Genomic DNA, 26,714 nt, shown 5'->3' on the forward strand with positions numbered 1-26,714 from the left:
ACTCCTTAACTATTTTTGAGATTGATCAGAAGACCTACACTATATGTTACCAGAAGTGAGAAGACTAGGTGATAAAGTTGAGGAAGGATAAGTAACTATCAGAAACACATTTGCAGTGTAGAATTGATATATCACCTCTACTTATAAAATAGTTAGAATCCCACACTGAAAAAATGGAGAGTTGATAAAGAAAAATTAACCCAAGCTCAAAGAGAGATCAAGAGGGGTGGAATTGAAAGAGAAAACATTACACCTCAGTGAAAGACAGCACCACACCTGATTCAGGTGTATATTTCTCTTTGCTCCTTAATGACTATGTCAGAAAAACATGAAGAAATCCAAGAATGTCTGTAGTGTGACCAATGAATGGAACTCCTGGGTGTTAAGTGACTAGAGTGCAACCTCATCCAACACAACATGCATAATTTGGAATGGCAGATTAGATCTACAATAGGTAGAGGATCACCTAGCTCATCACCTTGAAACAGGAATTGGTAGAGAAGAAAACCTTCCATACCAAAATCCATCTCCTCTTGCATGCATTTACAACACAACCAACACCTGAAACCAACATCCAACAGAAGGTAAGAAGTTGGAAAGCCTGGCAAGATGAAATCTTCAGTGCAAAACCTGATGGCAGTGGGTATGCTATTTCCAGTCTGGAGTAGGAGGATATCCAGATGTATACAAGTTGGAAAACATGCTGCATCCAGCTACAAATATAAGATCCACTGGAAATTGACAACAAGAAGGTGGTAAGAAGAGAAACAGCAAACTTGGGGTGCATCTACAACCTAAAACCTGGCAGCATTGGGAAAATTTCACCTAGTCCATGGTAAGAGGAAGGGTACTAGTCAATACATATGTGAGGATTTTCTTAGCTGAACCACCTACAAGCAACACCAGACTCCCTGGAAATGTACATCTGGAGTATGGTAGGGAAAATAAGTGTCTTGAGGGGTACACTGCATTAACTGATATATATATATATACATTCATTACATGGCAGTGTGTTTTAACCAAACCCTAGCTACATCTAGAATTGTACATCAGGTATGTGGTAGGAAGAGCATCATGCCATCTACACAGGTTACAGATCATAACCGAGACATCTTTAACCAAAACCTGGCTACATCTAGAAGTGTACATCAGGTGGTAGGAAGAGCATCATGCCATCTACACAAGATACAGATCATGGTAGGAAGAGCATCATGCCATCTACACAAGATACAGATCATGACCAAGCCATATTTAACCAGAACCAGACCCACCAGAAATGTACATTCAGAGGATGAAAGGAAGGCATAATACCATGGCATAAAAAAAGAACTGCTCAGATATATACATAGAAATACAGCCCAGTACTGCAACCAAAACCAGACAACATCTGGAATTATAAGTCAGGTCCACAGTAAGAAGTGTTATACTCTGGCAACACCTGCAAAATGCCACCACCCTACTCTCAAACAGAGTGGAATGATTCATCACTCAAGAGAACATGCTTCTATAGTCCACCACCCCAACTATTTTGCAGTGTGTAGATGGATCTTCACCAAATTAGGTAAGGAGGTTCACTGGGTCCATGGAGAGAAACATAATTTTCATTGCAGCTAGTTATTAATAATACTTATAAAAGTGGATACTTCCTTTGAAACTACAGCACTATGCAAAAGTGTGAGGACAAGAGACTATTTTGTTATTCTTTCCATTTCATGAGGCTAATTCTTCCATACCATTACAGAATATAAATTTCATAACAATTATAATGCTTCAATGATTCCTGTTGAAAATGGAATGAGCCAGGGTGAGAATACCTATCATTCTTTAGAATTCCCACATACTTGAACTTGTACTAAGGGCACATTATAATGCTTCTGTTTGAATGAACATACTGATCAAATTTAGGGTCTGAAATAAGCACCATGGTGTCCCATGAAATGTCTTAATTATATACACAGAAATTAGTAAGGAACTAGCATACATATGATACTAGTATATACTAGGAAAAATCAATTTAACAGCATTTCACAAATAAACATTGATAAAAAACAATGTTTAACACTATATATTAAGTTTTGTTATCATGCCATGGCCCATAAAGCATAGAGAAATGTCAGCAGAGCAAATAGTCTGGATGAAAGCTTTACATGTTGCTGATTGGACTCTCCAACAAATTCTTGCAGAGTTGAAATGCTCCCCAACTGCCATCAAGAACACCCTAGACTGTGAGACCAAGACAGGTAAATATGAAAAGAGGAAAGAAAGAGACAGAACACCTAAACTCAAATGATACTGATGTTAAGTATCTTTGTTTATGCAGCTTTGGGACAAAAGGAAAAAGTCACTGATTTCAAGCATGAGGTAAATGACCATGAACCAAATGACAGAAAAGTATCCAGATCAACATTATCAAGAAGACTCAATAACAATGCAATATGTGGTTGTGTAGCAGTTAAAAAACTTTAATCTCCAAATATTGTCAAGAGACTAAAATTGGCTAAAAAGCACAAGAACTGGATTGCTGATGACTAAAAAAAGTGTGTTATGGATGGAAAAGTCAAATCTGAAATATTTGGTTCAATGCATATGTTGTATGTCTGGTGGAAGAAAGGTGAACAGCAACTACCATAAGGTATGGAAGAAACACTGTGATAGTTAAGAGGTGTTTTTCTGTAGAAATAACATAATTTATTTACAAAATAGATGGAATAATAAACCAGTACAAAAAAACATCAGAAACTGACCTGTCATGGTATACCCAGTGGTATACCAGTGATAAAAAAAAAAGAGAGAGAGAGAACAAAAAGAAATTAAAATGTTTTGCTATAATGTTTATTATATTTTAATTATTAAAATAATTAAATTTTGATATTGTTACAAAATAAAACAATGATAACATTGTAAAGTTCTGATGTCCTATTGAGGAGATATTTAAAATACCATTTCAACTAACAAGGCAGAACTACCACCTGCCTGATTAGAAAAAGAAGAAAGACCTTGAGAACAAATGTCACAATTTTCATACTAGGGAAGAATGAGAATTTTTTTAAACATTTTCTTATAAAATTAAGAAATCCAAACCTTTAATGATATTGAAATTTGATTCATTAACTACATTTTTATCCAAATTTACTTATGAAAATATAGTTTAATTAAGTTTTGAATGTAACTATAAAAAAGTTAAGTATTTTGACCTATTCATAGTTACAGAGTTAACAGACTTTTCTACCTCATAAATAATGAGTTAACATAATTACCAAAACTGTCAATATGTTGATAAGTATTGTTATGACATCTCATAAATTTCAACCTTTTTTTCTCTTCTACTGCTAGTTTTAGGAAATCATTCATAAAAATATTTTGCTCAAGTAACAGTGGTAAATAAATCACAAAACAACAAATCCATACACACACACAACTGTATTTATACACATATTGAACAGATATAAAGTTGGTTAAACACATGGTAATACACAAAAATATATATTTATGATTTAAGACAAAAATAACCACGTACACAAATTTATCTATATGAAATAGATATGTAAGCATGTGATAAATTCTGATAATTCCTACATATATGTGTATTTCTGCACATTGTGAAAACTAAATTTATCTCAGGTAAAATGTACTCACAACAGGTTCTGTGATCTCTTCTCTATCTCCAGCATGAAAAATCACACGAACTAAAGCTTCGATACCTCCAATCTGACAAACTACAACTTTGTTCCGCTGGTTGTTACAAGTCATGTTGGATAGAATTCCAGCAGCACAGGTGACTACGTTTACGTCATTACTCTCCAATAGTTGCACTAAAGACTGCAAAAGCCTATCTGCATTTTCCTATAACATTTTAATGAGAAATTAATAATAAAAAAAATCTCAGATGAAAATCTGTAGCTTTAGAATGCTGCTGAGCAAAACTGTTATCACGTTCTTCACTGATTTATGTACAGATTCAAAGTACATGAAAAAGTTTGAATATACTTGACTACCACTAACATTAATATTGTGCAAAACATTTTTTTTTATGAATTTTAAAATGAAGAATTAGAAACTCTAAGATACTTAAATGACAAAACACTATTTATCTGGAATAATTTTCAAACTATGGGTATATAACTATTCTTTTTTGTGACAACATACAGAATCACTAACAAAATGACTTGAGCAAAAAAAGCATTTATATTTTATAGTAGTCATTTCTGTTCTTGACAACAAAATAATTTGCAACTGAAATGGATCACTGTTGGCAAATTAAAACCTATTCTGAATGACATTTATTAAAAAAAACCTATATAGATTGAAGATATGACTAATCAAATCTTTCTGACACTTCTTATATACATGTAATATATTGATCATTCTGTTTTTCAGAATGCTTAAGTTCTCCATAGTTTTAACAGTAATGCATGTTTTTTATTGAAATTTTTTATAGGTATACCAGGTAAAAATTAAGTTTAAATTAACAACCAAATGGTTACAAACATTTCAACATAATTTAGTGTATTCCTTTCATTAATATTATTCATACAATTATTATTTATAAACATACACCATACATTCATTATAAATGTCATATCTGTGTTTTTAGTACAAATTACCAAAATTCAAATAGATAAAATAATTTTCAAATTAAAAAAATTACATAAAAAATGTAAAGTATTCATTTGTCTATTTCACAGTAATTTGTGAGCGTTGTTTAACAATATAGTAGTAAAATGCAAAAAGCAGACAATGTCCTATAATTATCACAATTTTTCTGGTTTTCTAATAATGCAGCAAAAGCCATTACAAAATCATCCAAGCTGGTAAGCATGTTTCCCATGGGAATAAAGTTTGTACAAATAGAGAAACCAACAATTTTGTGTTCATAAAACAATGTAATATAATTTGTCATTTGACAGCTGAAAACCTTAGTTTTTATTGGTTATAAATAATACAGAATTAACATTAAGAAAGAACAATATTAACAAATCCTGAAAGAGAGGATATGACATACATGGCAAGATGGGTCTGATTTTCTATTTGATGGCTTTATGACCAAACAACACTGAAGACTATAAAAATCATGCTTTGTATGAGCAATAACAATTTGATAGTAATAAATTTCATACTTACTGAGAGGGTGGTGAATAAATTACAGAAGAAGGAATGCCTTGGGAAATAATTTCACATTTCTCACACGAGGAGAAATAGAGAAATACAGGATTTTCTTAGTATTGCCTTACAAACTTAAGAACTTAAAACTTATATACTATTAAAACATGTATTATGAGCTATGATTTTATGCAATATTAAAACATAAAAAACAGGAAGTTTAATTATATTTTAAAGTTAAGTCACTAAAAACCTTGTGACATGACCAGTAAAAGATTCCCAAGAAGAGAAAGTTAAAATGTTTGTTATAAAAATATTAAAGTTTAATTAGTTCACACATCAGACCAAAATAAATATGATCACTTGCCAGAAAAGTACTTTACTATTTGCAAGTATTTTAAAATCATCAACCTTCATTGTACCAAAGCATGGGTGCAGTGCTAACATGTGAAGTGTTTTAACACCTGCACATTAAGCTATTTCTTTGTAAGAGGAAGCTTATTATGTAACAAAGGTAGCAGATGAAATGCCAAACATGATGAACTACATGTTATTACTAGCATGAAAATATGCACATTTCAAATTATGTTTACATGCTTTGTTAGTATTGTTAGAGATCCATACTTTAAGAAATTATTACTCAAAAAAAAAATACTAGTATAATTCACATCAATAAACTGAAAATGCTGTAAAACAGGTTTCAAATTCTATGTTCTAAAAAACAAGATCGTAAAATTTATACAAAAACATTGGGAATTAACATTAATAAATTACCACTGGGTTTTATTTTGAAAAATGAGCATAAAAATATAACTATCCCCTAATAAGATCATTATAACATGGATTTTCTTTTGCCTGATGTAATTTTAAGTTGATTTCCATCATATTTACATTTTATGGGCAGCTTATTTACGAACTTGCTAATCAGTAAACATCTAGTTATCCTATCTGGATATTCTTGAAAGGAAACACTTGAAACTTATAGGGTTGGGACATTTCTTGCAGGGTCAGTAGAGTTTCTGCAAAAAATGTTTTTTTCCCCAGAAATCCTGAAAGCGATACTGTAATTTCAGCCCATTTATGCACAATACATTAGGAACTATGTTTTAAAATATTATTTTATACAATATAAAGTACAATGAAGAAACAAATATAAATATATAGTGTTTTTGTTTTGTTATCTAATATAATGATTAACAAAGCAATAACAATGGCAAATACTAATACCAATCTTGTTACTACTTGCTGAAAACCAAATTACAACTGTAAATGTAGTAACTATCACATGGTTAAAATATTAGCATAACTAAGTAAATAAAGAATATTACATTTATTATTTTATCAGAATGTTGCATGTTCCACACATGCCAGTGCTAGTCACCACTTCCACCAGAAAATACAAGATGTGGTATTACAAACATAACAAATAAACAATGTAGAAGAAGTAAACTGATATTAATTTAACATTAAAGACTAAAATTACATATATTATAAATCAAAATGTAAAATGTAACGCAATGTAAAAAACAGTAAGATTACACTTCATTTCACACTAAAGCAGCCCAAGAGTGCGCAAGGAGTGCTACCAACCAGATACAAAGGGTAAATAACCTTAGCAGCTTTGCTAAAATTTTTTTTAAAAAAACCCTCCCATCAAAAGGAAAAATTCATTGCACCAAAAATTGGATTTCAATACACATGGTAGGCATATCACAAACAGCCATTCAGTAGCTTTCTGTTTAAAGTAAACGAATATTATCCCAATATTTTGATGAAAATTGTAATAATCATAAACATTAATTTTCAATTGGTGACTAGTTTAATGAGTAAAGAAACTGAACTTTTGGCTGAGCAAACCTGAATTAATTGAAAATAGTACAAAAGAAAAATTTGAAAGGTAATATTCTGATTACTATAAAATTCTGTAACTGAAAACAGTAATCATCAGAAAGAGTAGCTGATTACTTTAATGACACAGATTAACTTAATCAGAATTTTCATTAACTCAATGGTTATGAACAGGTCCATTTGAACATAGCTCACGTGGATAGTGATACACAGTTCAACAATACTCACAATAACTCCGAGTTTTCTTAACACATCTTCATAAAAATTGGTAAGATTGAAAGAATTTTGCAAACAAAGAATGAGTGTTTTAATTAAGTATTTTAATTAAAGGTCTGTTATTTTTGTGTTATAGATATTTGCATTCAGACTCAATATTTTGAGTGTTATCGTGAATACATTTGTGCAGTGAAATGTCGGAAATTTTGTAAACTTATCTTGACAATCTTATTAGTTTATATTCTTAATTGTAAATTTTTAATTTTAACAAAAAGTTTATTGTTAATATTTCACTTCCTTTTCATGTCCTTTAGTACTCTTTACTTATTACAACACAGGTCAATGGGTGTTCTCAAGGTGCCATTAGCAGTGGCACTTTAGCCATTGTTAGAATGTTGACATACTTGCCCACTAAACCTGATAAACCAAAGTAGTTATTGCTTTTATTTTAAAAACTTATTAAATCTTTCTAATATACATTTTAAAACATAACTAACAAATAATTAACTAAATATAAAACTAAAACCTAAATGAAATTGAATTGTCCACCTAACATATTATATTTATTATAGGTGAGAAATAATGCTAAAGAGATAGTGAGTTCACAACCAACAACAATGATGAGAGTATTTTACAAGTTCTTTATGGAATTTTTGACACCAATTTTAAAATAACTGTTGTGATATAGTGTTTCAAAATATGACTTTCTATTGGTTACAAATATCAAATTAAACTGAGTATACTTGGCTGAGAAATTGCAGCTGTATGCATAGAGTGAGGATGACATCTGTCAAGATTTCCAAGAAATTTATTTCTGTTTTCTCTTCACATCCCCTAAGGAACTTCAGAGAAGAATTTGTAAACAGAGTAATTAACCTAGATACTTTCTATATATGGAAGGTTTGGTATATTCAAGTCCTTCTAAACTTACAAGGTCCAAACATTTATCATCTTGAAGAAACTAACTGAAGTCCAATAGTTTTCTCATTATCATACATTGATATTAAGACTGCTTAATTAAATTCTAAATGTTGTGTAGTCACACAGGGTTACTCAATTATCCTAAAAGACATCAAATCAATGTAATTGGTAGACTTAAAAGTAATCAATTTTTACCAATTAAATGAGTTAACCACCCAGCTCTAATCATAAGTACTTAATACACAAAGTTTTGACTCTTCTTAAATACCTGTTTTGTTCCAGCATCAGACAAGTTTCGGAGACTCCACAAACAATTTAAAACCAAACGCTGGCTTTGATGTCCAAGATGTATGGCTAAAGCATGTAAACCACCTACAACAACACATGGTCAAATTACTATTTTACTTTCTTTCAGTTTTAAAAAATTAAAATATAAAGACATCAGAAAAACACCATGAAACCTAGTAAAGTATGTATTACACTGAAATTAACTGAGGTTTTATTATTAAAACTCTTATATAATTACTTATTGGCAAAGACTCAAACATAGAAGAAACAAAAAGATTTTACCCTTTTCTTAAAACATTTGTCTGTTTATATAATTGATCTTATTAAACACACATACATACATTCTTAAGACACCCACCTGCTTCCACTAGTGCTGGTTTGGTGCTAGAACATACAGAGAGAACTTTTAATATCCGAGAAGTTGTCCATAAAAGTTTCTCATACGTGTAGGATCTCATAATACGTAGGAGTTCTGCTGGTCCACCGCTAGCTAGAATAATTAACTGTAGGAGAGTACATCAATTAAAAATGTAAATAATACAAGAACCAACCTAAACATGTTTTTACACAAAAAAGTACTTTGTCACAATGGATATTTTGAATCCACCATGATAAATCACTACAGATTAAAATTACTTAAATAAATGATAATATTTTACTTTTTATACATTGTAATAGTTCACTATGTAGTTTCTGCTGAAAAACATTTAGGTAAATCATATGTTTAAATTATTTTTTTGCAACGTATCTATTAAGTACTCTGTCATCAACAAACTCATAAAACTAGAACCAGTATGGTACATGAGTAGTTTAGAAAACTATGTTTTAAAAAACCTATAGGGTCAACAACACCCTCAATAATAGATCTAAAGCTAAGAACTGGATATGCTCCATTTCTAGATTCATGTTCACCATTGAGTGTGGCCTTTTCTTTAAATGAGAGTAAAAATATGGCCCATAGATCCACTCTTTATTTGACTATGTAATGCTACCAACTATGCTATTTGTTCATCACAGAATTGTGTGCCCTCACAGGAAATTAGGCTGAGATCCAATCAGCATGGCAAAGAACAATCACTTATAATAATACTGCATGTCATGAGGAAATGAAAAAAAAATAATTTTAACTTAAATCTTTATTACAAACACTAACAATTCTAAGTTGGAAATACAAACTACATAATTCTTAGTGGGAGATTTCTTCAAGTTCTCACTTTTCATGGTACCACCAAATAAACTTGATTAGTTTTATATTAATTATCTAATTGTCTACTTTATGAAAGATATCAATTTACTCTGCAAAGAGAATTTCATTTTGCATTATTTTTTTGAACTTACTAGTCATTGCTGAAGTTTAAGAACATTTTTTTGGAAAAACAGAGAGCTCAAACACTGACAGCCAGGCACCCAGAGAACCTGACACAACAGAAATGTCACCAAGAAGCTCAACAGAACTAATGCTGGGTAGGAAATAAAGTTGGAAATAAATACAAGAGAGAACTAAGGACAAAAATGCAGTACAATAGAGGAGGTAGGGCAGGAGAAATGTGGAACAAGTTAAGAGAGAGAAAACTGATGATGGGCACCTCATTTGATTAAGTCAAATCAGGAATACCTCCAAACTTCTGGCCAAAGAAAAGGACTAAATAAAAGACTCAAAGAAATGATGAAAAAGTGGAACTATTGGATGGGAGAATACCTACAATCCTAATCCCTACAGAACAATCTCCAGTGACAAGGAGGTGAGAGAGCAGGAAAGAAAGAAGGGGACGACCACAGTGGAGAAGTGAAGAGAATGATAAGCACCCACAAATGCTATGGGATGCCTCAAATGTATAGTGTAGAGAGGAAAGGTACAAAAGTGTGGTAAAAAGGATAAAAAAAACATGAATATTAGGTACTGGAGAGCAAAATCAATGCCAAAAGTCCATCCCACCTCCAAAAGGCAAGAAAAATACCAAATGGAAGAATCATGAAAGTGGATGGAGAAACAATAAAAATTGAGAAATGAAAATCAGACAGTTGGGAAGGGCATACTGTTGCAGAAAGTGGTCTAGGAATGGTAAAAGATATGAATTAATAGTTAGGCATAATAAATAGGGAATAAGCAGAAGGATAAAACACAGGGGAGAGAAACAGAATGGTGCATAACTGATAAATCATGGCTGAAGAATGCATAAATGATGAATGAATACAGAGAGAAGTTCCTATAGTCTAAACAGATGAAGGAACAATCAAATTCATCCTCTTCATTTACTACACAAATAAGGGGAAGGAACAAATGACAAAGAGGCTGGAGCTAAAGTACCTGACAGCATGATGGAATCCATTATCCTATCCATAATGGCTGCTAGGTCATCCCCAGGGTAAGTGACTCCATAAATCATCATTATTACAAAACCTGAGTAAGGAAATTAGTCATACAAGTAGTAGAAGACAGTATATGAACTCTTCTTCATAGTTGAAAAAAGGAAGGAAATTGAGTTCCTTCAGTATCAAAAATCAGTTAAATTGATAAAGAAAAAAACACATCTTAAGTATTCAGTGCCCAAGAATAAAATGAAGGTGAGAAGTACAAAAGCATAGAGGTAGCTAGTATGCAAAGAGTTTATGTCACCCTCCAACTGATGGAAGGCTTTTACTGCATAATAACATCAATATGAAGTAGTACAATTCACAATAAAACTTGTGAGTTTAGGTAAGTGTGCCTGAAAACTAGTAGCATGCAAATTCCTAAGGCAGATGCATTGGAAAAAGAGCTTTATGTGGAAATAACTGTGTACCATCTCAGAATTAGTACTTTTTGTAAACAAATTATATTTATTGGATATGAATTTACTCTAAATATATTGTTGGAAAAATTCTTGAAACAATGACTGACAAAGATAACAATGATGCCATGATGGAAAATAAAGTCCTACATCACAATAAATCCTTGTTCATTTTTTTTTCTACGTTTTGTAAAATTTATGACCAGAAATGATGGCTACTTCAAATGGCACAGTATCAAAAGAAATACATAACTGAATATCAAAACCTGTTGAAACTGTGAGAATATATAAAATAGATCATTTTGATTAATAATGAAAAAAATGAAATTCTAATGTGAAAAAAGCATTTTTACTGTCTGTTGTTTTTTTTTCCAGAACAATTTTTCACAATATGATTTTGAGAATCTCATAACCTAAAAAAAATATAGAAATATTAAATCAAGTTATACAATTTTTTCAAGCACAAACAACAATATTTATAAAATTTTTTGAAGTTTCATGCAGTTTAGTTATGTATTTCATAAAACCAGAAGATATCTATGACACCCTCAACTCAGGGAAGGGTTAAGAATGACACACCAAACTAGGATATTTAACTAAAAATGTTAAGATTAGCACATCATTATGCAATGTTATTACTAAAAACATTAAAGTCAGCATGCCATTCTAAAATGTTTGGACTAGAATTGCATAGTTATAAGTAAAAATATTAAGGTTAGCATACCATCCTGCAGTGTTTAAACTAAGTGTGCGAGGAGCGACATACTTTCCTATATTGTTAAAACTAAACGCATTAAGTATTGCAAACAGCTGTATGGTGTAAGTACTATAAATATGAAGAGTAACTCAGCACCCTATATGTTAGAAATTAATCTAAAAATGAGAAAATAGATAGTAGATGGAAATAGAACCCATGACTTTGCACATAAGGCAAATACTTTAACCAAACTGAAATTAATTTCTATCATCACTGAATAGTTAAATACTTTAATTTGCAGCTTCTTACCAAAATGGCAACAACAACAACAAAAAAAACTCAATTAGTTTAAGACTATGTGCAGACAAGAAAAGTCATACTTTCAAGTCCTGCCCAATCACATTTTGAGTTCAGATTAAGTTTTAAATATAATTAAACAATTAATTAACATCTATCCTTACTTTATACACGTTACTCTTTTCAATACTAGTAACTAAAGTACTTCGCTTGGCTACTTTGAAAGCATTATTTCACGGCAATAAACTTAATAGTGCTTGAAATTAAAACATAAACACTTTTAATACCTTGCTTTCTTGATTTCCATATGCAAGTATCTGAAGACAGTCAGTGACTAATGCTAGAAGTTTGACATTGTTACGTTGGAGCAGCATTACAAATTTTTGGAGGCCTCCAGCTAAACGAACTGCCATTTTGGATCCTTCTTGATGAAGAAGTAAATTGTGTAGAGTTGTAACAGCATAAAATAGGACAGCTTCCACTGGTGAACTAAACCACATACAAAAATAGTACAATGGAAACATATAAAATGTTTTCACTTATTTTTATGATGGAAAAATGTTAGTACTAAACAAGAACAACTCCACAAAAGTTATAAGTTACATAAAACTATTTGAAAAGAATAAACTAAAAGTCCATACCTTTAATAGCTTTTTATGTCATTGATGAATGATCCAAACGACAAAAACTATTGTTCTAGAGTATTATATAAACTTTATTTTCAGTTTTTTTCTAAACTCTTTGCTAATCTTTATAAAACAATAGGAGTATTACCCCAAAACCACCTGTTTTACCATGGTGAAACTACTTTAACCCTAAAGATTTAAACATCTTGAAATTATAAATATTGCATCATCAGTAAACTAGAGGTACAAAATAAACAAACAATATTTGTAATTACAGTAGAAATATGATAAACATACGATGTAAACTATATGAACATACAAGCTGTAAAACGATTACTGATGATGGTAATTTGATGATTCCAAAATGTTTAATAAATTATTTCTATTATTATATTACTGTTGTGCTTTATCATTAAGTTACATTTTCACAAAAAATGAGTTGATTAACACTATAATTATTATATACATGTATATACTGATCTTAGCCATAAATGTGGTTACCAAAATATCACTCTATGATGTCTGACAAAGATAGCTGCTAATTTGAACAATGAAGCCATTGTTCACTGGTAAATCTTTGTTTTCATGCTGTTATGATTTACAGTGAAGAGAAGATTACTGATTCAGCAAAATAGAGTATCAAAAAAAGTATACTGATGAATATCAAACAAATTTAAATTCATTGGTTATACAAAATTAAATTTTATGATAAACAATGGAAAAAATAAAAACCTAAAGTAAAAGGAATGTTTTTTTCATAAAGTTTCAGAAATTTCTCAACCTAAAAAATGATAAAGATTCTAAATCTAAATTCAGGAATTTTTGTACACAATACCAGACAGTCTTTAGAATTAAAGTGTGTTTACTATGATAATGTTACAAAGATTAGCAGATGTTTTCATGCTAATAACCTTAACTGTTTTGTAAGATTTAGCAAAGTGTTTAGAAAGAATTGAAAATAAAATTTATATAATACTCTAGAACAAGTTTCTGTACTCTGAATCATTCATTAATGACTTAAAAAGCTATTAAAATTATGAACCTTTAGTTTATTGTTTTCATATAGAGTACTGTTAAAAAGGAGAAAGAAATCTTTTCTCAAGTGTTCAAAGATAAATATGAAATCAGGTTCAGAAAGCCCAAAGTACAAATTTGTGCTTGAACTCTTGACTAAAGACTCTCTTCTCCTCTTTTTAACAATAATATATACGATCAGGTACATTATGTTGCTATGGATTCTCCCCTGGGTCCCAGAGGCTTGCCAACATTTTTTTCTGTCACCACAAACCTAACTGGATTGAAGACTGTCCTTTTAAGTTTCAAATCTGTTCTCTATAAAAATTATGTTAATGATACTTATTTTCCACCACACTTATCACATCTAATGCTTTCTTGGCTATTGTAATTCACAACACCTTTCTATACACTTCATTCATGAAATTGAGACAAATAACTCTATTTCCTTTCTGGATGTTCTTGTTAACCATAATGCTGATGGTTTTCAACTTCTTTATATCATAAAAACATATTTACTGGCCTTCTCACACAATTTTATAGTCGTATAACCTCCTCTGTCAAATGCAATCTTATTCTATGTCTACTAAATAGAGATTACAAACTAGTCCTATTTAGAAATCACTTTTATGCATAAAATTCTCTTTTGAAACAAGTACTCTAAGCAATTCTTGAAGAAAATAACTTCCTCATTCCTAACTAATTTATTTGTCAAACCAACAAAGGTGCCAACTGTACCCATACTGCCTTTATACACCTGCTTACCATATCTTGGGTGACAACAAAGCTCACTTATCATGAAAGAGTTGAAAGTGATCATGTTACACAATTTCAGATTAAAAATATTTTTCTGCTATAAAGATCCTTTTCCAACTCCCCATTTTTACATATCTTCTCATGCATGGGTGGAACCTAAAAGACCTCCTGTATCGGTAAACACATGGGCATATCTATAAGAACTGGATGGAAGGTTACAAACCCTCCCAACTCCACTACTTGTCAACACACTACAGATAAAGGGCACCAATTTCTCTCTCCAACTTCAAAATTCTCTCAACAACAAACACAATAGTGAATTATTTAAAAACATAACATAATGTTCAGGGATAAAAAGGGAACATTTAATCAATTCTAGCTGTCCTATCCTCTAAGCCAAACTAAAACTATTAAATAAAAAAAATTAAAGTCAGCCTTCTGTTTATTTATCAAGCTCTCTTTTAAGCTCACTCAAATTTACTGCCTCAACAACATCTGAAGACAACTCATTCAATAGGCCAACTAACCTACTACAAAAATAAAATTGTCTCAACTGAAGATGGCTTTTACCTTGCCTAAGTCTATGTTTGTGTATCACAATTCTATAATTCTGAGAGTTAAGTATGAAAATTGTTGGTGCATCAACATTATCAATTACTTTTACAATCTTAACCATTTCAATCAGATCCCCTCTAACTCTTCTTTTCTCTAGAGAAAACAATTTTAAAAATCTTAATCTCTTCTCATATGAAAACCCTTTTATCACAGGTACCATTTTAGTAACCATCCTCTGAACTATTTTCAACAATTAAGTATATTTTCTAAGGTAAGGAGTCCAAGACTGAATACAATAATCCAAATGTGGCCTAACTAGTGACCTATAAACAAAGTTGTAACCTCTTTAGACTTATATTCAATATTTTTCTGTAGATGCAACCTAAACTCCTATTTGCCCTACCACTAACAACAGCACACTACTTGGATGGCTTGAGAGACTAATCAACCATTACACCAAGATCCTTTTTTTCATTACACTCTTAAGGTTATTAGCATTCAAATTATGATAATCCACATGTAATATCTTGAATTTATCATAATTAAAATTCATCTGCCATTTATTTGCCCAACTCACTAAATCCTTATGTAAAGCAGTAACATCCTCTTCACACCCAGCAACACCCAAGACCTTGATAAAAGATACATTATACATAAAACCTCTTCTTCCATCCCTAAATAATACAGTTTTCATTCAATTTAAACTTATTTTTATTATTTCATTTGTGCCACATTTTCTCATGTTATAATTGTATATTCAAATAGTTTACTTCTTTTGTGTACATACATATTTCTGTTGTAATTACAAATACTGTTTGTTTATTATGCACCTATAGATCGCTAATGATGGGATTTAGTTAATTCCAAAACATTTAATAAATTTTTCCTATTATCACATTCATATTGTGCTTCATCATTACTTTTTGTGTTTTCAATAAATAACAAGTTACTATTTGTGTATGTTATTTGAATACTACAATTAAAAAAATTGTGTCATTGTAATAATTTGTCATCACAAGACTGAGTAAGCCATAGTTGTTAACAACTTAATATAATAACCTTAAGTCTTGTGATAGAATGAATTCCCACAGCTTTCAAACATCATAAGTTATATAAGATAATCACAGGCCTCTAATTAATTACCAAGTATTTGAAAACTGTTTTGAGGTTGCTTAGTTACTTTCATCTATAATAAACTTCACTTTCAACAGTACAACTACTCACACATGGCATTGTTTTGTTCTTGTTTATAAAGTATCAAAACTTAAAACTCCCCCGTACATCAAAGATATTAGCTTTAAATTGTATCCTTTTTTCAAAGCTGAGTAAAACCAATAAATTTGCAGTTTGACAAACTGAATTCATAGAAATATGAAAAAAATAAATCTGACTAAGAATGTTGAAATATGCTTTGAAGAATTAAACTTAAAAGCCATAAAAAAATATTATAAAACTGGAAGTAGAATGCTAATAAAAATGACACCAAGATATTCCAAGATATGAAAGCTTTGATGTCTTTTAACTTTTTATAATGAAATAAGTTAAATTAGCATTACATATAATACTAAAGTTATAATTTTCCTACACTGCAAATGTGTTTCCAACAGGTGCTTATTTCCACTCGCATACATAGCTATTCATGTTCAATTCCACCATTTATTTGTAAAAAGACATTTTTGCATGCATCCCTTGATTCACATGCTTTAACTGATTTTTACATGCAAATTATCATGCAACAAACCTCCATCAACAATAGTGGCAACATACCCATGTGACTCCCTATATGCTATTCTACCAAATTATCATTTCAAGTTTAGGCAGAAATGTAAACACCAATTGACAGTGCAGAGAAAGAGTAAGTGGAAATAGCATATTTTGGAAATACATTTTCAGTGAAGGAAAATTATAACTTCTGACAAGGTCCCTTACATCTGCTCACACATACTGCTAGAATCCCACATGGAATAAGTGGAGGGAGCAAGTGCAAGGGAGAAAGTAGAAGCATCCTTCAAAAGCATCTGAAGGGCACTTAATAATGGAACCCTCCAATGAGAAAATTATTCATTGGAGACCACATCACTTCTGTACTGTGTATACTCTTCACCAACATGTGACAGATCCTTGGGGAAAATTGTAAAGAGCACATTCCAATGGAAGAGAAAACAGTTGGAAAGTGGTCCTAACCACATTATAATTTTAATCTTACTGATGAATAAAATGTGGGTAAAATAAGGGATGTGCCCCAAGGTGTAGAATGGATAGGGTGTGACAAACTGTACACAACAAGTCAACTACATCCAAAACTCGAAAGATGGGAAATGGCATCTATGCTGGGATAGGAAAAAGGATCATACAATCTTCAGCTCAAGTTCAGCCGACTGAAGGGAGAAACCCACCAGTGATCTGTGAACAAGACACATCTGAGCAGAATGAAATGATATATATATATATATATATATATGTATCCCACTCAAACCAAACAGACTGGAACCACCTCAAATTCAGTAACATCCTCAGCATAAAGACACCAAGGGGTAGCACAACAGGAGAAAGTAGAGTAACCAACAGTGCAAACACCATAACTCACAACAATGGGTTAATACACCTGAAACAAAATTGAGTAAGGGACCAGAGACACACTGAACACATATATGAGAACTTATGTTGATTGGTTCAGCTCTAAATTCAAACCTAAGCCACTGAAAACTTACTTCTATGCAGTGGCTAGATGAGGGATCCCAATCATTATGACAGCACACTACAAAGCTACAACAGGACAAACCTATGGAGACATGAAGTGCCCATTTGGAGGATATTTCATCACCTACACCAGCAAAACACCACTGCTCTATTATCAGCCAAACAGAATCTTTATATCTCTCATTCAGGAGAATAACTCCAAGGTCCACAACCCCAGCTTGAAACTGGAAAGTGGTAAGCACTCTCTTACTCCACTGGAAGAAATGGAGAGGAGGCAAACACAGAGTCCAGAGAAATGTTCACACCAAAGACAGTGTAATGGATGATCATGAAACCCTACTTTAAAAACCAAACCTAATTTATTCAATCTAAGAAATGGCAAAGATAGGCAGCATTCCCTTTTGTTTTACACCCATGAAGTGCATGGGTTAGTGCAGTCCAGAATGGGCATATTTATCAATGATCAATTTTATAGAAGACATCATCTCTACTACATGTGACTGTTATGAAAAGTGTGCATTTTGTGGTCATGGAAACTATGAAACTGAAATCAGCATAGCCTTACAGTGCAAGTTTTAGTACAATTTTAAGTGACAGGCACCACTTGCTACAGAGAAGAATCCTACCCAAAACATGGAAAAGGCCACTGAAGAAAATAATATATATCACAAAAGAAACAAAATTTGCCCAATGAGCCTCATCTAAATGTGCAGGATGACAACAGGTGAATGACAGTACCCCAACAAAGCCGACATAGCTACCCATGGGAGATGATCATATAAAGTGTAGTTCCAGTGCTCGACAGACAAAGCATCTCCAACAGATGATAGCTTTGATATGCAGGTAAAAGGTAAGGTGCCTGAATAGAGTGAAGACACCGAGAATTGATTATTGGAAGGAGACATGAAATAAAAGGCCAATTAATTCACAAGCCTAACCCAGTGGGTAAGAAAAGAAAGTGAAAAAATTATGAACAGAGGAATGGTGTAAGGGAAAAAAACCTGTGGAAAATGGAGTCAATGCAAAGAAATTTTGAAAGCAATGAAGCAACATACAGCATGTACAGGACAAAGAAGGTCATTTGGACTGGATCGAGAATAAATATGGAAGATGTCAAACAACAGAAATGATAGAAAGAATATTCTACATGAACCATTAAAGTATAGGTTTGTAAAATCGATCAAGAACAAAAAAAAGACGTGCTAATCAGGAAGGATGATATAGAGAGACCTGATTTGGAATGACATAGATGATCAAAATCTCTTTGGAAGAAAACGAGAGACAGAATGGGAAAAATTAAAGTTATAAACTGAATCTAATCTGTTCTGAATGTATTGACAGTCAGGGTAAGTGGATGATGACCCAGAATCCTAAAACAAAGGAGGTTAGTTGGAATCAGGAAAGGGGTCACAGTGCTTCCCATGGAGGAGAACCCAACATGAGACAGAGCCACCAAAAATAGGAAAATTGAGAGTTCACTCCTTGGGAGAAAGTGTGTTGGAACTAGAATGGTGATCCTCAATGAGGACAAAAACGCATGAAAAATAACATGCAAGGAATGTCAAATGAGTGGTTTGAAGAGGGAGATCCACTGTCTACCAAAAAAAAAAAGAATGAATTCCCCATTAACAAATGATATAAGCCACTATCATCATATAGAGGGTAGTACTAAACCAGCTAAATGAGAATACCTATGTATGTGAGAAAAAGTAAGGTACCTTAACAGAAATACTTTTGAACCAAACAATTTTAAAAACAGACTTAGAATTATATTTGTAAAGATCAATTAATAGTGTTGGTTCTTTGGTTTTTAATGGCTCAAAATATAATGTTTCCAATTTTGAAAATGTCTCAGAAGATTAATAGTATATCAATTAATTTTCTAGATTAATAATTCTTGTCTCTTTAAATTAACAAGCCTTAAGAAATTACTTTGCTTTCATTAAAGAAAACTATAAATACAACTACTACAGAAATACTTAACATTAACTGATGCATAAGGGAGATTATGAGATCTGTGTCAAACATTACAAACAGAAGCACATCATGGAATTCAATGTCATTTATCTTGCAGCTTTTAATACAAAATGCAAATAGATAAAAGATTTTCTAAATTAAAATAGTTTTTATTTTTATTTTACAAACAGTGAAGATTGCAACAATGCACATAAGGAACTAACCTCAACAGTTTTACTAGTGTTGGAATACCACCAGATTTGAAAATTGCCAGAAGACCCTGACGATGGTTTGAGATGTTATGAAGGGCTGCTGCTGCTGACCGTGTGGTTTCAACATCACTAGAAGATGACATAGCTCTAACTAATGCAGCCACAATCTGTGGAGAATTCATGATAGCATGTCGAGAAGCTTCTTTTTTAGATAACTGATGAACCATTACTGCAGCCTGACTAACAACTACCTGATCCTCATCATTCAGTAACTTAACCAGCTCAGGTACTGCTCTGGTGGCAAGATCAGCATCATCCTGAAAAACAGTAATACAATTCATGCAAGGACCTTCAACTATTGTAAATACATAGTTTTGAAAACCTTTTAAGATTGAATAAACAGCATTATAACAACAAACACTTACCTAGAATTAATTAAGACTATAAGTAGTGTTAAAATACGATGGAATAAAAATATTGATTTTTGATATTAGAAAATACACATGAAAATAAAACCTTTATACCTTACTTAAAAATAGGATAACAGCTACAAGCATTAAAAGTATCATAAATACTGATAAGTAAATTTATACATAATTCAAACAGTATGTTTTCATTACACAATTGAAAAATAAAGAAACTACTTGTTTGCTACTATATCAAATTATTAACAATACAACTTGAATATTATTAAAAGCACATATTCCTTCAATTAATTAGAAAATTTCTGGTAAGAATGTCAGAAGTATGTCAGCAGCAAATTTTACATACAAAATAGTACCCATCTTAATATTAATCCAAAAACTATAATTATCTTAAGCTGTTAGTGATAACTTGCACCATTCACATACTACAATTTCTGTATATACATTAAGTTATATTTTTTATAACCCATGTTTCACATTTATTATTAATTGTCATCATTGTGATGTTAAAAAATCATTTAATATCTTCACATGCTAAAACATTTTATTTATAAAAGGAACATGATGAAATATACAATATTTAAGCAAATAAACATATATGCAGAGAGAAGAAAATAACAGCAATTCCTCACCAAGTTCAACAAATATTAAAACAATGTATTTGATAATCAAAATTATGATTTTCAAATACATGTGTATATAATTCATTATCAGTTGTGCATTTCAGTACATCAAACAATCAATAGTACCTGATAGTTTATTAGGTTTACAATGGCATGTTTCAACATTTGAGAAGGCTCAGCTAATCTCTGAACAGCAGTTGGTGCCTCAGGATCAAACTGTGTGGATGGGATTTCAATGCCTTCTTCCAATGTCTCTGGAAACATAGATGCTCTGACACGCTGTGAACGGGTCTGTATCAACTGCTGCGTGATTTCTTCAAAGAAAAATTAAGTTTACTACGTAATAGTCCAATATTAAATTCCTGACACACACTTAAATAACTATAGTTATCTTTAAGTTACATAGCAGGTTCTGTATTAATGTTATCCACTACTATACAGTAACTGTGGTCCTCTTCTATAAATACATAAGCACTAAAGCAAATGAGAGGGATCAAGTTCATGACTACAGATAAAGGACAACCTAACAGAAAAGACTGATTAACATTTCAAGCACACAAAAGACGAAAGAGAAATAAATATATTTAATATGGTAAGTTACAGAAATGCAGTAAGGAATTTGAAATAGATTAGAGACAAGTTTGTTTGTTTGTTTTCTTATAGCAAAGCCACATCAGGCTATCTGCTGAGCCCACCGAAGGGAATCAAACCCCCTGAGTTTAGCAAAGTAAATCTGTAGACTTACCACTGGACAATTGGGAGGCAATTAGAGACAAAAGAATAAGAAAATACTGAACTTTTAATGGATTTTGAAAACCAATAAAATATCAATATCCAACAAGATACAAAAATAATGTAAAACCATTAATTCTTGCAGAAGAGAAAAGGGAATTGAAACATCTGAATCAGACAGAAGACAAATAACAGTGAAATATATGAAATCAGGAAAACACAACTGACAGAAAAAAGAAAACAGCCTGAATATGGCAAAATAAGGAAAAATTAAATGTAAGAAATTTTGTCCAAAACAAAAAACAGTAACACTTCTGAATCTGGAGAAACGTAAAGAAAGGCAAAATAGCTGAGTATGACAGAAATGTCATTAAAGCTTCTGAACCTAACAGAAGATGATATACAGTATCAAAAAGTAAGTAGACTATATCTGGAGAGGCCAAGGTACTCACATGGGAGTAACACAAATATGGATGCTAAAATAATCAACAACAAAGAGCTTTACTTTAAAAGACAATTGCCACTCATGTTTATTTGTTTTTCTATCCAACAAGTCCAAAGCAATGCAAGAAACTGCCACTAAGATACAAAAACAGAAAGTAACCAACCTACTAAAACATTCTTTTTTACTTTTTAATTTAGTCAAGATAACTCAACAACTACTTTATCACTAAAATAAGTTTAAACCTAAATCCACTCTATGTGTTTCTGGACAGTGCACATTGCTTAGTCATAATAATTAGTTGTAATTTAAGAAAACAAATTATAAATCTAATGCAAACAATGTCATCATTACCCATTGAAATTAGCTTTCTTAGAGAAATATGGTGTTACTTTAGAAAAACTTAAGTACACGGTGAAACAGGAATTACTAGTCAATAACAGATGAACATTAGATAACTGCAATGAGTAAAATACTTAGTGCTTTATACACTGTACAATCAGTTTTCAGGAATGCAAACCTTTTATTATGTATAAAAAAAAGGAGTAAAAAACAAGAATACATATAATATTAAATTTGTTTACATGTGTCTCGAGAACACACTAACTTTCAAACTGTGGAAAAAACATCACAAACCAGGTAGTAATAAACACTTTGTAAATATAAAATGATGTAAGGATGACAGTGCTAATAAGAATGCAAAAAAGAATACAGAGATGATACAGCTATATACAGATCATCTCTACATGACTTTTAATATTAAAATTTAATGCTACACTGTAAACTGCAGATTTGACTTTAATAATACTGCAGTTGGAAATCAAATATTTCTAACACTGTTTGCAGTTTGTTTATCATAATGTCATAATCATGTCAGGGTAGGTATCAATGTAGTGTAGTCAACATGGTTTCACAAACAAATCTTTTGACACTCTTTGAGAAGGTTACTACTTATATAAATGAGGGTAAGGGTATGGATATAATGCATCTGGATTTTCATAAAGGTCATGAACATAATTAACTAGTGCTTACAATTATTAATGTTGTCAATTATTTCAACAATCAAGTCATTAAAATATAGCCATCGTTCTTCCTTATTATTTTCAATTACTTCAAATGTATTTAGCTTAGATGATAAGTGTAATGATTCATGAAGATAATAAAAATTAGGGTTTCCAACTGATACCATTTTTTAAAATTTGAACTATCCAAGTAATTAAAATATTGGCATTATGTTCCTTGTTAAGCAACAAGCTGCACAAAGGGCTATTTGTCCTTTGCCCACTGCTGGTATTGAAACCTAACTTGTCACATTTTAAATTGTTGCTTTTCTCAGTAATTCATATGAGAATTAGCAATGTTCTTTTTTCTACTATCTTTTGAGAGTAAGAAAATAGTTAGAATATATTTAATGACTATGATGATTAATCACAGATCTGAATGCTAACATTTTCCTATAACAAAAATGTACTTCACATAATGTTTACCTTCTTCCACACTTCAACTTTAATCTAATAATCACTTTTCTTCTCTACCTATCTTAGCATTTTTATGAATCATACTTTGCTTTATACTCAAATAGTAATGGCTGAAGGTGAAAATCATGAAGAAAAGAATTTTGCCAGGGGATAAAAAGTTAGGAATGAGAACTATGGAAGGAAGCCATACAGGCAATATAACAAAGAAGAGCCCTTTCCAGACACAAAAGCTTGTTCAGATCTGGTCAACAGTAACAATCAGAAATGGAGAAAAGGGAAATAGGCAAAGAATAGAACTACATTACTGATCCACCTATCTTCTGAATAAAGAAGATAGGTAGAATGATAAAGGGTATGTGAAATGTCAGTAGCAAACAAATCCAACTATGGTGTGTGGAAGAAGAGAAAGAAATATGTTGTGAAGAAAAGTTGAAACATGAAACAAGAGAAAAGTGGTTCAAATGGAGGTAAAGTGAGGAAATAAAGTACCCCATTAACATTCCAATCTGGAAGGTTAGGTCACCTGAAAAAGTAACACAACCAGAAGGAACACAGTAGCATAGCAAGGACAGATGAACTAAAACCTCTACAGTAACAGGAAAAACTAAAGATATAGAATAATGTTGCCAGATAACAAAAGAGCAAGGACACCATAGAACCCCTTTCAAATAGGGAAGTGGTTCAAGAAAAGAGACCAGATGTCCAAATCAAGGACCACGTAAAAGCCAGAGGTGAAAATGCAGGACCTGAGGTGTGAGATATATGACGGCTGACCAAGGTTAAGAAACAAAGTAGGAAGATGATGGAAGAGGTAAAGGTGGGGAGAGTAGCAGGTGTTGTAACAGCAGAAACCACAGCTAAGCTGGCCAATAAGGAGCAATTAGAAGAACCCGACAAGGAGTTATATAGATGAGAGAGATAACCCAATGAAGCAATAAGAAAGGAGAAAAAACTTAAAGATACATGGGGACCAATCTTAGCTCAAGGCATTGACTGCCAGACCCTGAAAATTAGGGACCAGTGACCAAAAGAGAGGTAACTTGTGAGTGAGGCTTGTAGCAAATGAATCCATGTGGTAAGAGCTCCACCAACTACAAAGCTCCCAAAAACAAAGGAATGTAAGGATCATACTGTCTGATATATCCAGGATATTCAATATCCATGTACCCCAGCCCTGCAGGGATGCATCTATAAAAAAGATGTGGATCCAGACACAGGGGAAGAAGTTCGTGTCCTATCTAACCACCAATGCAGATCATCTTGTAGGATAAGAAAAAGATAATAAGAATAGAAAGAGGATCCCATGCAAGGTTTCACTAATCGTAAAGAGCCAATTGAAGGAATCTCATATGGACACAAGCAAAATGAACCAGTGATGTCATTGTAATCCCTTCCCAAAAGCAACAGAACCTTACAAACACTAAGTGTTGGAACAAGAAGTGTGTGTTTTCTTAGAGCAAAGCCACATCAGGCTATCTGCTGAGCCCACCGAGGGAATCGAACTGCTGATATTAGCATTGTATATCCGGAGACATACCGCTGTACTATCGCTAGCGTTGGAACAAGAGGGAAAGGCAAACTAATAATTCTATAGAATGAAGTCTTAAAGGAGAAGACTGGGCCCAACTAATACATGTGTTGAAAAAGACCTCCAAGTAGATGAGATACTGAGTCAGTATGAAAAAGGATTAACAAGCCCACTCAAGCAGCCACTGAAAGGAACTGCTGAGTATGGTTTGGAATGATCCAGAAGAAACTAGTCATCCATAGTGAATACTCAACTTCAAAGCATGAAGATGTCAAGCAAATGCTCAGAGTACCCAACAGAAAATATAAGGGACTGTCGCAAGCCAAATAGTGGAACTAGAAATAAATTGATAAACCATCCTGAAATAGACAAACTGAAGATAAGGATGACACTGAGTTGATTATTTGTATATGGAGATAAGCACTGGCAACATCCATTTTGGTCATCAGTAAACCTGGAGAAAACACCCATCTTAGGGTGAAAAAAATGCCATAATGAAGCAGGTAAACAAAGAAAATGAGGTGAGATAAATCCATGATTGGCCTCCAGTCCTCAGTTTTCTTGGGAACAACATAAAGTTAGGAATAAAACCTGCTGAAAAATGGAGAAAAAGTTTGATGGCCTGCTAAGACAGCAATTCCTGAATCACTTCCAACAGATGCTGAGTGGTCATGGGATCTCAAGGAGGAGGGAGAAAAATAAGAAAAGGAGAAATGAAAAGTGGAGAAAAAAGGGGAACACAAATCCTCCTGACAAAACCTGAAGAACCCACCGATCTTTGATGAAAGAATTACAGTGATAAAGAAATTTGGCAAGAGGAGCACCCAACAGACTAGAAACCACTAGTCATTGATACTGGTGACAACAAGGTGTGTCATCTAAACAAATGAGGAGGCACCTCAAGAGGATGTAAGAGGTTGGGAAGGGGTAGGACGTGAAACAGTAATAGGTGGCATGTGAGGCTCTGACTGAGGCAAATATGCAACAATATTGGTAAGGGTAGATTGTTTGTTGGACTGATACCACCAGTGACTCCAGTGTTTCTGGGTAGTGTCAAAATGTATCACTGCAGAAATGATACCACACTTAAATCTTAAAGATAAGTCAATGGTGAATGGACTCAAGTCAAAATTGCATCACATCCTAGAAAGTCCCAACAATAGAAAAACAATATATGCAAAGCTGAAGCTGAAGATGAAAAATAAGTTAACTTTCAAGAAAGAAGAGAAAAAATATAAAACAACAAAATAATACATTTTCCATATTGTATAATTTTGTTAATTTCAATATTTACAATACAAACAACAAAAGAAAACATATATATATAGTACACAGAATAAATTTCAAAAATACATTATTTTACTAATGCATTAAAAATAAAATATTTTAATTACAAGATGTACTCACCTTCCATCTGATCTTGTGTAAAGCCACCCTGACTAGATTCAAAAACCACTTGATCTCTGTCCCTTTTGTCACCCTATACACATCAATAAGAGAGTCAATTGCAAAAGGATAGGTCGCAATCA

At 32.2% G+C, this 26,714-nt stretch overlaps 1 protein-coding gene across 6 annotated transcripts in view; it reads right to left on the minus strand.

Annotated features, from left to right (window-relative positions):
• LOC143225759 (catenin beta-like) overlaps window positions 1-26,714 on the minus strand; it is a 66,262-nt gene that overhangs the window by 26,671 nt on the left and 12,877 nt on the right. For all 6 annotated transcript variants that reach the window (XM_076455713.1, XM_076455715.1, XM_076455714.1 and 3 more), the window contains 7 exons: window positions 26,593-26,665; window positions 21,132-21,319; window positions 19,970-20,274; window positions 12,426-12,627; window positions 8,732-8,876; window positions 8,354-8,457; window positions 3,637-3,843 (listed from right to left, as the gene is read on the minus strand). In XM_076455713.1, the coding sequence (XP_076311828.1) occupies window positions 3,637-3,843; window positions 8,354-8,457; window positions 8,732-8,876; window positions 12,426-12,627; window positions 19,970-20,274; window positions 21,132-21,319; window positions 26,593-26,665 (1,224 nt within the window). The remainder of the gene's footprint in view (window positions 1-3,636; window positions 3,844-8,353; window positions 8,458-8,731; window positions 8,877-12,425; window positions 12,628-19,969; window positions 20,275-21,131; window positions 21,320-26,592; window positions 26,666-26,714) is intronic.

The sequence above is a fragment of the Tachypleus tridentatus genome, chromosome 9 (genome assembly GCF_004210375.1).
Source record: "Tachypleus tridentatus isolate NWPU-2018 chromosome 9, ASM421037v1, whole genome shotgun sequence".
Classification (NCBI taxonomy): Eukaryota; Metazoa; Arthropoda; class Merostomata; order Xiphosura; family Limulidae; genus Tachypleus; species Tachypleus tridentatus.